General features: G+C 42.0%; 1 protein-coding gene across 1 annotated transcript in view; it reads right to left on the reverse strand.

Annotated features, from left to right (window-relative positions):
* DNAH9 (dynein, axonemal, heavy chain 9) overlaps positions 1-15603 on the reverse strand; it is a 392924-nt gene that overhangs the window by 143287 nt on the left and 234034 nt on the right. Inside the window, exons 44-45 of the mRNA XM_011933244.1 lie at positions 12875-13037; positions 10538-10661 (exon numbers count right to left, since the gene is read on the reverse strand). Coding sequence (XP_011788634.1) covers positions 10538-10661; positions 12875-13037 — 287 coding nt within the window. The remainder of the gene's footprint in view (positions 1-10537; positions 10662-12874; positions 13038-15603) is intronic.

Here is a 15603-nt window from a genome sequence, read left to right on the forward strand (position 1 = left end):
AAAAAACTAGCCGGGCGAGGTGGCGGGCGCCTGTAGTCCCAGCTACTCGGGAGGCTGAGGCCGGAGAATGGCGTGAACCCGGGAGGCGGAGCTTGCAGTGAGCCTCCGTCTTGCAGAGCTTGCAGAGCGAGACTCCGTCTCAAAAAAAAAAAAAAAAGAAAAGTAAAATAGATTTACAGTCCATATAATGAACAAAAAAATCTAAATATCAAAAATATGTAACGAATGTCTGAAATTCATAAGAAAAAGACAAAAAGCAAAAGATCCAAAGTGCAAACTGTATAAATAGGTAACACATAGAAGAGAAGCAGTAAGGCCAGGCACGGTGGCTCACGCCTGTAATCCCAGCACTTTGGGAGGCCAAGGCAGGTGGATCATCTGAGGTCGGGAGTTTGAGACCAGCCTGACCAACATGGAGAAATCCAGTCTCTACTAAAAATACAAAAAATTAGCCAAGCAAGGTGGTGCATGCCTGTAATCCCAGCTACTCAGGAGGTTGAAGCAGGAGAATCATTTGAACCTGGGAGGCGGAAGTTGCAGTGAGCCAAGATCGCGCCATTGCACTCCATGCTTAATCTCCCTGATGAATAACAATTTTAAAAATCCCAACTAAATATGTATAAATTAGTATATGATGATCAAGTCCTGGAAATGTAAGGAGAAATACTAGAAAAAAACAAGAGAGAAACTCTTGGGCAACAAGAGAGAAACTCCGTATCAAAAAAAAAAAAGAAGAGAAGCAGTAAGAGCCAATAAATGCTTGAAATGATGCTCAGTGTCACCAGTGAAAAGGGAAAAGAAAATAATAGGATTTAATTTCATGCTTAGTGGCAAAAATTAATATGTCAGCTAAGCCAAATATTGGTGAGGTTAGAAAGAAACAGGTGTTCATGCACTACTGGCCAGAGATAAGTGTATGACTACTATGGAGAGCAATTTGGCACTTTTTGGTAAAGTTGAAATGTACACATCAGATAAACTAGTAATCTAGGTATTGGACACCTTTTGGAAAGAAACCCTTGAAGATGCACAATAAAATTTTCTATTTTGCATCATTATTCATAATTACACAAGTGTTTGTTTTATTGTTTTTAGAATGTCCAAATTATTTTGTAAGGAAATAGGAAATATAAAAAAACACAACGGGAAAATGTGAAAACCATAAATTTTATTCTTTTGAGAATTTTGTCTGGGGAAGGTTCTAGGATTGTTGTTTGGCTGTCACTTCAAGTCAAAGAAAATTAATTTAAAAATGTTCAGGATGGAGATAATGGGCTAAGTTTGAAAGCGGAGAAGAGGGAGAGTCAGAAATTGAAAGAAAAGATGGAATAGAGAAAAATTCTGAATTAGGAACTAGGGGTGGGCTCCTAGCTCAGACGAAAAGTTGGCCTTGGAAAGAAGGAATGGTAATACTGGAGGAAAAGAGAAAACTGCAAAATAATAATAATAATAATAATGGAGACAGACTGTGAGGTATAAAGTAGCTGTGAGGTCCAAACTAAATGACATCAGTTTTCTCAATGAAAAGGATGAGATTGGGGGAGGTAAGAATGAAGGAAATACTATAACTAAAAATTTGCAAACACTGGATATGATGTCAAGGTGAATGTGGTTCACTCCAGAAAAGCAATGGGTATCAGAAAAGCAAAATGTTCCCATTTCTAGAACAAGTCTTTAGGTAGCTGTTGAAGTTATCTGGGACTGGAATCATATACAAGCTCTTCTTTAATGCGGTCTATTTTTCACCAACATGATGCTTTTGTAAAAATTTTTTTTTAAAGCTGTTCACACATGCTTTTTCCTTCTTCTGTAACTGACAGAAATGTTAGCATCACTGAGGTGTGAGCAATGAAAGAAGTCATTGGGACCATCTTACATCCCACCTTCTTTTTTCTTTTTCTTTTTATTTTTTAAGACAGAATCTTGCTCTGTCACCAGGCTGGAGTGATCTTGGCTCACTGCAACCTCCGCCTCCCAGGTTCAAGCAATTCTCCTGCCTCAGTCTCCCAAGTAGCTGGAGTCCCAACTACTACAGGTGCACGCCACCATGCCCAGCTAATTTTTGTATTTTTAGTAGAGATGGGGTTTCACCACGTTGGCCAAGATGGTCTTGATCTCCTGACCTTGTGATCTGCCTGCCTCGGCCTCCCAAAGTGCTGGGATTATAGGTGTGAGCCACCGTTCCCTGCCCATCCCACTTTCTTATGGACTTTGGTGAGGTGCTCAAAGTGAGTGGTCTGGCAAATGATCAGTAATAATCAAGAGTGTGAGTAATTGTGATTGTATCAGTCATTGAAGCTACTGTACTTTCTTGAACGACTGTATCTGGAGGAAACTCAAGCCAACTTTCCAACAAATTATGGCCTTCATGGTTTGACAGCACTAAACCAATTAGGAGTCTACTAAGAATTTCATACTAATTAGCTTTAATCATTTAAAAGGTTGAAATAAAAAAATGAATTATCATGAAAGTGATCATTTACTGTTTTCCCTTAATTGTACCAACTTATTTAATTTCTATTCTTTGAGATAGTTAATGGCATGCATATAAAATTCCCATACTATAATTTGTCAAAGTCAAGATCTTACTAATAGAATGACTCATTTCAGCCTCTTCTGATAAAAATAGGAGTGAAAGAAAACAGGTAAAAAAATAAAATGATATTTAGCATGTGTTGAAAGTTTAAATAATATTTAATGGAATGTGGAAATTATGTGAAGTTCAATTTTTACTGTTCATAAATAAGCTTTAATTGACCATAGCCAGGATCATTAGGTATTATCTGTCTCATGCGTGTCTGTGTGAAAAGCCACCAAACAGGCTTTGTGTGAGCAACAAGGCTGTTTCTTTCACCTGGGTGCAGGCGGGCTGAGTCCGAAAAGAGGGTCAGCAAAGGGTGATGGGATTATCATTAGTTCTTACAGGTTTTTGAATAGGCAGTGGAATTAAGAGCAACGTTTTGGGGGCAGGGGGTGGATCTCTCAAAGTACATTCTCAAGGGTGGGGAGAATTACAAAGAACCTTCTTAAGGGTGGGGGAAATTACAAAGTACATTGATCTTTGTAAGGGTGGGGCAGAAACAAATCACAATGGTAGATTGTCATCAGTTAAGACTATTTTCACTTCTTTGGTGGATCTTCAGTTTCTTCAGGCCATCTGGATGCACATGTGCAGGTCACAGGAGATATGATGGCTTAACTTGGGCTCAGATGCCTGACATTATCTATGGCTATTTTTGCCCTACAAAGACAGAGCTGAGTACTTGTGACAGAGGCTGTGTGATCTGCAAAGCCTAACATGTTTACTTCCTGACACTTTATAGAAGAAATTTGCTGACCCTGGTTTATTAATACTCTTAATTCCAAGATGTTGAAAGCACCTGGGCCACTTAGAGACATTTTCCATGCCATATGATGGTGGTATTTGTCACAAGATCCCTAGAACCTTTAAGAAGAAGACCATCAGATGGAATATCTGGGGAAAAACATCTCTGAATTGGGAACAAAAATTTGCATTTTCACATTTGTTCCTATAATGCCTCTTGATAATATTCTCATCACTTGTTTTGTGATGTAGGTAGTCATGCTGAAAGCAGGAAACCGAACTGCCAGAGGGGATTCTGTGATGTGAACAGGGGCAGAGGCTATTTAAATATTTGAGAAGTTTCCTCCTGAGACCTAAAGTTGGGAAACGCTATTTCTAACTCCAAGTAGTTTCAGGCTTCATGCGTACTTGGAATTAGAAATAGTATTGATTTTGGAAGCCAGACTAATCACCATCTTCTGTATGTTAGTACGGGACTCCTTAAAGACCCCAACTGCTTTTCAGGAAAGAGATCCTGATTATTTAACATGGATTAGTTAGTTAGACCTTGGCAATAAAAAGGGTGAAGCTAAGGGTTAGATTCCCCACTTCACACTGGTGTAAGGACTTCGACTCTATCTAGGCCTGATAGTTTAAAAAAACATTTCCCTATTCTTAAAGGAGAAAAAGCAAGGGAGGGTGGAGGCTATTTTAGTACCCTGTCCCTCTCTCCTCACTGCTGGAAAACTTTCCAAAGCAACTGTCCAATAGTAATATTTAACATATGAGATGGCACATCATTCTCATGCTGTTACCTACTTTACTTAAAGAAGTACCTCCTGAATGTCAATTATGGGCTGGGAGATATATTAAGAGCTGACAATATAAATGATGAAAAACCAGACTCTGCACAGAGTAATAGCTGTCAGGCCTCTGAGCCCAAGCTAAGCCATCATATCCTCAGTGACCTGCACGTATACTTCCAGATGGCCTAAAGCAACTGAAGATCCACAGAAGTGAAAATAGCCTAAACTGATGACAATCCACCATTGTGATTTGTTTCTGCTCCACCCTAACTGATCAATGTACTTTGTAATCTCCCCCACCCTTAAGAAGGTTCTTTTAATTCTCCCCACCCTTGAGAATGTACTTTGTGAGATCCACCTCCTGCCCCCAAAACTCCACCACCTATTCCCAAACCTATAAGAACTAATGATAATCCCACCACCCTTTGCTGACTCCTTTTTCGGACTCAGCCCACCTGCACCCAGGTAAAATAAGCAGCCATGTTGCTCACACAAAGTCTGTTTGGTGATCTCTTCACACGGACACATGAAACAATAGTTACATCAGTGTTATTTTATTTCCTAAACTGGGAAGTAGGCGTTTAATCCTTCTTCTTCTTCTTCTTTTTTTTTTTTTTTTTTGTATTTCTGGATTGTTTAATAATGTAAATTAATCAACAACAAACACAATGGTCTCTACCTTTCATAAATTTACAATCTCGTTTCAATACAGTGGTGGTACGTGCAGCTATTGAGTGCTGTAGGAACATGGGGAAACTTGTTCCTAACACCGACAGTGGATCTGTCTCTAGATTTTCTAGAGAGGGAACACCCAAGGTAAGTATTCTACTGTGGGTGGAAGTTAATCCAGACAAAGAAGGACTTGAGGTTCAAAAGGAACAGCCTAAGTAATTAATGATGTCAGGAAGTAGCGCAACATGTTACTTTAAGGAATTAGGAATCACTAGATCACAATGTGGGAAGTGAGACTAGCAAGGAAGGAAGGAAACCAGACAAAGAAGCTTGGAATTCATTCTGCAATCAGTTGGGAACTAATAAAAAAAAATTATAGTGGTTTTTTCTTTCTTTTTTTTTTTTTTTTCTTTGAGACATGGTCTTGCTCTGTCACCTGGGCTAGAGTTCAATGGCACAGTCACAACTCATTGCAGCCTCGACCTCCTGGGCACAAGCGATCTTCCCACCTTAGCCTCCTGAGTTGCTGGGACCTGAGGTGCTCTCCATCAAGCCCCGATACTCTTTGTACTTTTCATAGAGATCGGGTTTTGCCGTGTTGCCCAGGCTGGCCTTGAACTCTGGGGCTCAAGTGACCCACCCGTCTTGGCCTCCCAAAGTGCTGGGATTACAGGTGTAAACCACTGCTCCTGGCCAGGAATTACAGTTGAGATAGACCCTTTTGAAAGCAGTGAGGAGAATGGATTGGAGTGGGGATAGCATGGGAAGTAGAGAGACAAGTTAAGGATTGTTGGTATTTGTCAAGGCAAAAGAAGGCAAAACCAGTGGTAGTGAGGATAGAGAAGATATGGATTCAGAAATAGATAAGGGGAAAATTGGTGGCAATGGATTATCTCTTGGATATAAGTGGTAAGGAAGAGGTTAGCAATGTAGGGAATCCACAGAACCAAAGTCTCTTGAGTAACTTGTATAGGACTTCGGTTCCACAAGAGAAAAAAAAAACAGTTTATTACCACAAAACGAAAAGTCTGATTGTTCACGCTTCTTTTTGCATTGCTCTTTGGGAGTTTCTGTTTTGCAGCTGGAGAACCAAACCGGTCCTGGTTTAAAGTTCCACTGTCTGTAGTTTGAGGGCACATGCGCTGAGCAGATCTAATGAGTCCACTAAGTATGTCTTAGAGGATCAGTGCATGCTTGATGGTTGCTCTTTTGCCCCAACTTTATTGTTGTTTTTTTTTTCTTTCTAGGGAAACTGGGCCACCATTCAACTTATTTAACAGCATAGATGGCACCTCAGGAAGTCCAGTTCCAGACGCCACCAGAGAAGAACAATCCAATGCCAAGGCTGTTATAAACATTTCTGGGCTCTGCATTCTCATAGGATGTGTGTTGAACATAACATATCAACCCTGGCTCTAATCTTAAAGCACCTGGAACATGAGGTGGATCTTTTTATGTTCTAGATCCTAAGAGGAGATTTGGCCCACAGATATATAAAAAGAACTGTTTGATTTACAGATAAAGAAGAATATGACTTTAGAAGAGAGGGACCCCATTGGTTATAAACTCTTCTACGAGACTGCACAGAGGCTACATGTTATGCATCTTTGAGCACAGTACCTAGTGACTGAGCATGCGCTCTTAGTAAATGATTATTGAATATATGAATACATAGAAAGTCATCTAGCCTGGGACAGGAAAATGAATTATAATTTTGAATAAAACAATTCAGCCTTTTGGAAAGCAAAAGGAAAATCCTAACATAACATAGGATTCCAAAGTAAAATAAAATATAAAATCTGTCATAGCTAGGGGCGGAAGAAACATCACACTTGGAGCTGACGAGGTTTTCTTAGCTGGCTAGTGCTAACTGGCAGGGGCACCAGAGTAAAATGGGCCTTCTGGAAGGCTGGAAAGCTGGAGGAAGAGGTGTTTTCCTGGAAAGCCACGGGATAATTCTGATTTTTTTCCCTCTAAATTTAGAGTGGGGTCTTGCTGATGCTGAGTTTGAGTCAAGGTTGAAGAGAACAAGTTTTGTAAGAATTCCTTAAAGGCCTGGGTTTGATGATCAGTGCGCATTCCTCAGGAATTATTATAACAGGTCAATAAGAACATAGCAAGTAATGAACCTTTCAGATCCAGCAAGGACTCACATTTCACGCACAGTGTCACCAGCAGTTGCATGACCCCTATCAAGGACTCCAGCAGCCAAGGGAAGTGACTCAAATATGTGTTTCATGTGCTCTTACCCTGGGAAGCCACTCTACTTCTTATACAGTTATATATCTTTTGCTAATTAAACCAGGAACCTAATTTAATACTTTTGCTTTGTGTGTAAGATTTCTTCATGTCCATCTATAACTCATCTGAGATACAACTGGCATAAAGATGGGTTCTGAAATGCTATAGTTGGTGTCAGAAGTGGGATTCATAAGCCAAATTACTATCATGGTTTGATTTTAGAAATGGTGCCAGGAAAACAAGAAATGAAATGGTGAGATAAAGAAGTGTGAGAGGAAACTCAGCCCAGGATATGAGATCATTGGTTTTCTGAGGGAGATGTTTTTGGGAGAGAATTGCATTCACTACACCTTTATATCCAACCTTGTAGGACTTGTATATAGCTACAGAGGGATCAGTTAATTGCAAGGTAGTCTAAGTTATGGTTTCCTAGTCCCTACTGTGTTATCCAAGGGGTTTTGTGCAAAACCCCACAAAACTGAAAAAGTTGGGAGATAATGAGGTTCTGAGTCATCTCTGCAGCTTTGGCAGAACTGGCAACCAGTTACTTTCTGGCCAGAAATTACTTATTTGATAGGGAATGTTAGAACCAAGATATACTCTAATTCTCCCTGTTGAAAAGGTTAAGAAAAAAAGGGGGTGGGTTAGAAGACAAAAGTGTTCATCTTAACTGTATCTCCACTTGAATATGTATACACAAATCTTACCTTTTTTTTTTTCTTAAAGAATATATAGAAGCCTTAAAATGGGGCCTAAAACTCCATGATTTTGGAGCTGGCTGATTGCATTTTTACTGAGAGGGCTTTAGATATTCATTTGCACTTGAAAAAAAGTTGTCTTCTAAATGAAAAATTATCAATACTTAATTGAGGAATAAAATTTCAATTGGTGAAAATGTAACAACTTTGTGTCTCAGATATTATTTTAGGAAAAGGTGACCTGGCTAGATTACAGCCAATTGAAATACAATGGTGTGAGGCTGGCAACACACCCGACATCTCTAAAGCTGTATTCTCTCAGGCTGATTTAGAAATTAGGCTTCAGGGTAGCTTCGGGGTAGGAGGGAAGTTGGATCCCTCTCTCATTATTTAGTAGAATAATAAAAGATGAGGCTATGTTATAGATTAAATACTATTGTACAAGGTGATGAGATGTTAGAGATTGCATGTAAGAAAGGAAAAAATGGTGGCATTGGAGGAGAAAAGGTGTAAGAGTTGGTAGGCAAACTCTCTGATATAAAGCTAACTTGAACAGGGCAGGGAGGGAAGGAAATGAGGGTGGTATTAGTGCAATGCTAGCAGCCAGCACAGTAAGGAAACCTGGGACACCCATCTCACCTGAAAGAAGCCAAAGGTTGCTCACAATGCCTGCTAGTACATGCTCTGGACCAGGGACCAGTGACTCTTCATGAAAATGACAGCAAGATGGCATGGGGTGCAATGCCACAAAATATGAAGCAGACAATGATTCCAAAGCCAGGAACTTCCTGGAGGTTGTCAGGAACTATCCTAAAATATACTACTTACAATATACAGTAGACTATATACTACTATATCTATACATACTAGATAGACTATGGAGAAAGGTACTTGTGACTGTGGTCCTTGGACTTTATAAACTAAAGAGTATATAATCAGAGCCAGGGAATGGAGTGTGGAGAGAGAAACAGGCTTTTAAGATGCTGGAAGTCTGAAGGCAGAAATTTTGTTCAGGAACATTTGTATACTGACCGTTTTCTCAATTGAGATGAAGAGGTGGTTTTTGTAGATGCTGCATTTGTTTTAAGAGACAGGAAAGCATATTCTTTCTTTAATATAAACATAAACATATTTATATAAATGCATAATTTATGCATTATATTGTCTCATATTCTTGGATGTATATATAATTTTTTTTTTTTGAGACAGAATCTTGTTCAGTCACCCAGACTGGAGTGCAGTGGCCTGATCTCAACTCACTGCAACCTCCACCTTCCCGGTTCAAGCAATTCTCCTGCCTCAGCCTTCAAAGTAGCTAGGATTACAGGCCTTTTGCAGTCTCAGTTCTGCGCTTGGGTCTGAAGAGCATTGGAGATATTGGCTCTGAGCAGGACACAGCATATCTGTAACAGTGTCCAGGAACAATATACCTTTGAGGGAAGATGCTTATTGCCAGATTAGTGGGATTTCTCCAAATATGAAAGACTTCGTTCTAGGTAGAGACAAGATATGAAATATATGAAATACGAAAAGCAATGATGGGTAAGACAGATAAACCAGGTCCTACCCACTCTGGAATGATGGACAGCTGAGGTTGGAGTGATGAGATTGAAAGGAGGAATAGCCAGACGAACGTTGGATCAACAGCAGGGATGTGACCACCAGGTTCCACTACCAGTTATCTGTGTCCTCTGTATCTCTGGTTGGGGGTATGAGAGTTTGTAAAGTAATTATGGTAGACCTGCCACTGCCCTGGATAAGAGAGAAGGGGAGACAGACCCAATTTACATAGAGGGAGTAGGCCAGAGGATGGTATCCACCATACTGATCTCTTCTCCCTGCCTCTTCATTTTTAAAATCTTTTTCTTTTTTCTTTTTTTTAATTGAGATGGAGTCTCACTCTGTTGCCCAGGCTGGAGTGCAGTGGCATAATCTCAGCTCACTGCAACCTTCGCCTTCCAGGTTCAAGCAATTCTCCTGCCTCAGCCTCCCAAGTAGCTGGGACTACAGGTGCCCACCACCATGCACAGCTAATATTTGTATTTTTAGTAGAGACGGGGTTTTGCCATGTTGGCCAGGATGGTCTCAATCTCTTGACCAGGTGATCTGCCCACCTTGGCCTCTCAAAGTGCTGGGATTACAGGCGTGAGTTTTCTTTGTAGGGGATTGTTGGCATAAGTACTGAATTCCTAATTAAAGAAGGACAACAAAATAGCAAGCATTGAGCTTTCCACTGAAGTCCTGTCTTGCACAGACAGCTTCACAGGGCACTTCACACCCCCTGTCAAGTTTTTTGGGGACCAAGGAAAACTATGTGGAGCTTCCACTTTGCTCAAATGAGATTGTAAATCACTAGTTAATTACATTGGTAACTTCATCTTGCCCTACCATGTAAGTTTTATGCATGCATGCTCTCTTCTTGTGTATCTTCCTGACAATGCCTGAGCTTCCTCAAGTACTACACACATTCTAGTTTCTCTTTGATTTGGAGACCAAGAGGGAACAGCACCTTCTCTCTGCACCCAGCACATCACCAAGCTCTTCACCCTTTCTTCTTGCCATAATTGGATCTAGTCCCACTAAGAGAGCCCCATGATTACTGTCTGTTTTGCAATGAAATAAGAATGAAAGAGCCAGGACAGCAGGCCCAGCATCAATGCTGAGAAGGGACTTGATGAACCAGTCCTTGGCTGTATCAGTTTTCTTCCTCATTCCTATGACCTTGCTCTTCTGACCCTGGACCAAATCTTCACCTTTGTATAACTCTGATTCCAGGGGGAATTTATCAGTGACACTGAGTGCAAGGAATCTCTTACCAGATGCCAAAAGATCATTGATGAGCACAAGGAACCTCTCATCAGCCACTTGGGCATCAGTCATGAGGAACACTGTGTTGAGATTCTTCACTCCGGCTTTCAGACACAGGCTAGCCAGGTCCATCTGTAGAAACAGTCAATATCAGAAATCTCCGAAAAGAAGGCCTCCTTGAAAGAGAACTTCAACCCATTCTTTAGAAATAGAACCATTTTCTTCTCTGCTTGAATGGGAATTAAAGCAAGGTGACAACGGGAAGCTGGGGGAGTGCTATCTTGCACTGATGGGCAGGAAACTATACCTCATTCCCAGGCTTCGGTGCCAATAAAGGTGGGCAAGAGAAACTACATACTGATGGCCTCTAATTCATACAACTGTGGTAGCTCCCGTACCTCTCTTAGGTTGATTTAGAAATTAGGCTTTAGGGTAAAGCTTCTGGAGCTCCTGCTCTGTGCAAAGAGGTTACAGCTTTCCAAAGCCCACAGGTGATCCTCTATTTATCTCTCTTACTTATGTCCTCATGTAAGTGAATGACCTGCTCCTGAAGGCAAGCCATTGCTCTTGGTCTTGACTGAGAGTGACGTACTTGTGGCTACCAGCATGGGGGATGAATATATCTTATGCTAGCAGGACCTTGTGTTCTTTTTTTTTGAGATGGATTCTCGCTCTGTCACCCAGGCTGGAGTGAAGTGGCATGATCTTGGCTCATTGCAACCTCTGCCTCCCAGGTTCAGGGTATTCTCCTTCCTCAGCCTCCAAGTAGCTGGGTCTACAGGTGCATGCCACCATGCCCGGCTAACTTTTCATATTTTGGTTGTAGAGATGGGGTTTCACTATGTTAGCCAGGACGGTCTCGATCTCTTGACCTTGTGATCCACTCCCCTCAGCCTCCCAAAGTGCTGGGAGTACAGGCATGAGCCACCGTGCCTGGCCTCTTGTGTTCTTATGACTAGCTGCAGCAAGACACTTTTGTTGAAAAAAATACACTGGGGCAACACATGCACACAAGCACACACACACACACACACAAATGCAATCACCTGTAGGAAATTATATCCATTGAAAACTGCAGATGGATGACATTTTGGGCTAGGATGTCAAGTTCTGAACTTATCCAGCTTGATCAATCTCAGTTCCTTTGCTGTATTACCCTCCGCAGGCTCAGCCATCAGTTCCTGATGTTGCCTTTCTCTCTCTCACACTACTCACAGCTACTTCTAACAATTCCACACATTTCTTTACCACAGAGCTACCTTAGTGTCCAAATAACTCCCCTTTAAAGATACTGATTTTCGTTTTAGATCAATAGTTCTCACTACATGCTCTAAGTGATCTAAGACAGTGTTTCTCAGTCCTAACTGGAATCATCTTGGGGATGCTTTGAAAAATCATGATGCCCAGGCCATTCCCCAGACTAATTAAACCAGAATATTGGGGGGTGGGACACAGGCATCAGTATTCTTTCTAGATTTCCAGTGATTCCCATATAGAGCAAAAGTTGAGACCCACAGTCTCAGCTCATTCTGTAAATGCGTAATTCCTATCACACTGTCATGTCTTTTTTGGAAACACTAAAAAAGACCTAATGGGAACATGATATATGACCTTAGATTCAGCCAGTCATCGAGAGGCTGAGCTGTGGCTTTAGGGCAGAAGTGAGCACCTCCCTCTTCTGTCACTGGCTGAGAGATTACGAGGACAAGCGGGTGGGACTGGCTCAGTGCTGGCTGGAGTTCTTCCAGGAACAGCAAGAACAGCCTCCTGATAGAAGTTACACCGTGACTTCCTACCAAGACTGTTGTGGCCATGGATAAAAGGAAGGGAACTGGACACAACGACCTTTGAAGGTTGTATATAGTGTCTTTCTTTACTTTCCAGAGCACTCATCGTGCCTCCAAGTGCTAGCTGTCTGAAACCAGGATATGTCACTGAAGGTCCCAGAGGCCAGTGGTTACTGACTCGTCTTTTAAAAATCTGAATTTCTTAGGAAACTCAAGCAGACCTTCAGAATTCCATCTATCTGCTCCCACTGGAGCAGGTGAGCTGTGTGCTGAATTTGGTATTGATGTGCTTCTGATTTGAGCAAGAGTGGAGGCCCCACAGACGTAACTAGGACACCTGAGGTCTCCCAAAGGCGGACTTTGGAAAGGCCACTGTTCTCAGGCTGAGTCTAATGAGAAAAGTCATTCACGTCACCAGCCCAGAATCTAGGATAGAAATGGACAGATATTGAAGGGGAGGCTCCGGACAGGGGAACTGGAGAATGAGTGAAGGATGACGGAGCTGTGGCTGGTTGGAGGGAAGCTGAGCCTCCTCCCTGCAGCCGCCTGACCTTTTACCTTAAAGTCCTGGATCTGGTAGCCTTTCCGCAGTGTGATCTGGAAGACATCCATGGAGCTGATGAAAGCTGCCAGCCTTGTCAGGCTCTGCTTGCCACTCCCACCTACACCAACCAGCAGAGCATTTCCCCGCGGGGACTCCAAGATGCGATTGATATGGCAGCTAAAGAGAAGGAAGCAGGCACATGTTGCTTTGATCAGACTTTCTGCAGTCAGAAGCATGTATAAAGGCTTGAGTGGGAGCAGGGGTCTTCTGTGGAGGCATGTCACAGGCTGAGCTGTGGGAAACGTTAATGAGATTGTCCCCAAACCTGGCCTCACCTTCTTGCCTGAGTCGACTGAAGCTGCCATTGCTTTGCCTTAAGCCACAGCCTCTAGTGAACCAGGGACAGCTCGGTGGAGCCCATGGAAGGGAGCAGGATTGCAGGGGGATGAGTGATGTGATTGGGAGGGGACTCAGGGTTGCTCCTGCCTTTCTCCCCCACCATACCTGACCCTGCCACACCTCCCACTTCAATTCTTTTGGGCAAGAAGAGGGGACGTAAAAAGCGAAACAGTGGAAAACATACAATTTAAAAAATTCAGGAAAGGCTGGAGGACAAAGCAGGAGCAGAAGTTGGTTCCTCTTAGGAAAGAAGAGAAGCCAAACCAAAGTCAGTAGGAGAGGAACAGGGAGCCCGGAGAGAGCTCATCTGTCTCTCTCCTTCAATCTTTCCTGGGCGTCAATGCCCTTGTAATGAAGGTTTGTGGGTTCTTATTATCAACAGGTAAGACACATGCATCCCTGGCTTCTGGATTCCTCCTTTCGCAGCCTTACTGCTCACCGCTCTCAGTGCCCACATTTCTCTCTCCTTGCAGCCTTCCTTGCAATGGAAGACTATTCCAGGCCTCATCCCCTTCAGAGGAAACCACTCTTCCTGCCCTCCAGCCCTTCCTCAAAGCCCACCCTCCAACAGCCTCTCCTCCAGGATCCACTTCCAATCGTTTGTCTAACCCCTCGCAGCAGTACGCATATACCTTACGCAAGGTGCTACACCCTTTATAAAAATAACCCTGATTTCCTCTTCTTTTCTCATCTTAGAAACAATGGCTCTGCATTGTACAAAATGCGTACAATACAGAAGAAAATCCACAATTCCACTATTTGGCAATAAACACTACTGACGTAAATTATAGGTCCTTCTAGACTTTTTTCTAGTGTCTGTCTGCATTTTTATAAATATATATGTTTGTACATACATTGATTATACCTGAAAAGTCAATATATTTCTGTTATGTGTATTTTAAAAATTGAGTTCATCTTATAAACTGAACATAGTGTTTTGAAAACTTTTTTTTTTTCATTTAGCAATATACTGTGATTGTTTTCCTAAGCCATTCAAAATTCAGCTAAACCAGACTTTTGATGGTGGAATGGTATTGTGTAGAATACCACCATTGTGTTGGTAATAAGGATAGAATAAATTGCCTGTCTGTAATAGCCTGCTGTTGGATATGTATGTTGCTTCCAACATTTTCCAGTTATAAACAATGCTGTATATATATTTTAAGCTTATATCTCTAATTATATCCTCAGGATAAGTTCTAGAAGTAAAACTGTCGAGCCAAACAGTAAGACACTCTTTAGAGATTGCCACACAGAATGACGGCACCAATATGTACTTTTCCTAGGTAGAACTGACCAAAAGTTGGATCTGCTATATTGGAGGATTTGAATATGCTGGATATGTTAGTTGAATTAGAACGTGTTAAGTCAGTGAATGCAGGGCTACGTAACACAGTGATCAAAGCTGCTTCAGAGAAATGGATGTGGAAGAAGAGACAGCAGGTATTAGTGATTTGGGGACCAAAAGAGTGTGAGAATAGAAGTCGGGCCGGGAGCGGTGGCTCACGTCTGTAATCCCAGCACTTTGGGAGGCCAAGGTGGGAGGATCACCTGAGGTCAGGAGTTCGAGACCAGCCTGGCCAACATGGTGAAACCCCGTCTGGAGAGGGTTCAAGATTTCAGTCTGGATGCATAAAACATTTGTAGCAATAAAAAGTTCTTTGGGGGCCAGGTGTGGTGGTTCATGCCTGTAATCCCAACACTTTGGGAAGCCAAGGTGGGTGGATCACCTGAGGTCAGGAGTTCGAGACCAGCCTGGCCAACATGGTGAAACCCTGTGTCTACTAAAAATACAAAAATTAGCAGGTGTGATGGTGCGCGCTTGTAATCCCACCTACTAGGGAAGCTGAGGCAGGAGTATCTCTTGATTGAGGGAGGCAGAGGTTACAGGTTGCAGTGAACCAAGATAGCTCCACTGTACTCCAGCCTGGGTGATAGAGAGAGACTCTATCTCAAAAAACAAACAAAAAAAAAAACCAAAAAAACTCACCTAAAGTTTGGCCGAATAGACTAAGGGATACGTTTGAGATTGAATTGCACGGGTTACAGTCCTGTGCTCCTGTCTGTGTTAATGATGTTATAACTAGAAATGCCATATTCAAATTAAGTATCCGTGGAGCAACATAAGGTCTAGCTAGCTCCAGTTTGGAAGAAACTCTGCGTATGGGTTTTGGTGGGTGGGGTTCGACACATGAACAACATGTGAGTGTATATAAAGTTACAGAGCTTATGTTGAGCCTCTGTGGTTTGAAGTTTCTTATTTCTGCAAATTTCTTGCATGTACTGATGACTTGCTCACAATGAACATAAATAAGCTAAATGTTTGTGGGTACTCATTGCCCCA

The sequence above is a fragment of the Colobus angolensis genome, unplaced genomic scaffold (genome assembly GCF_000951035.1).
Source record: "Colobus angolensis palliatus isolate OR3802 unplaced genomic scaffold, Cang.pa_1.0 Scaffold125, whole genome shotgun sequence".
NCBI lineage: Eukaryota > Metazoa > Chordata > Mammalia > Primates > Cercopithecidae > Colobus > Colobus angolensis.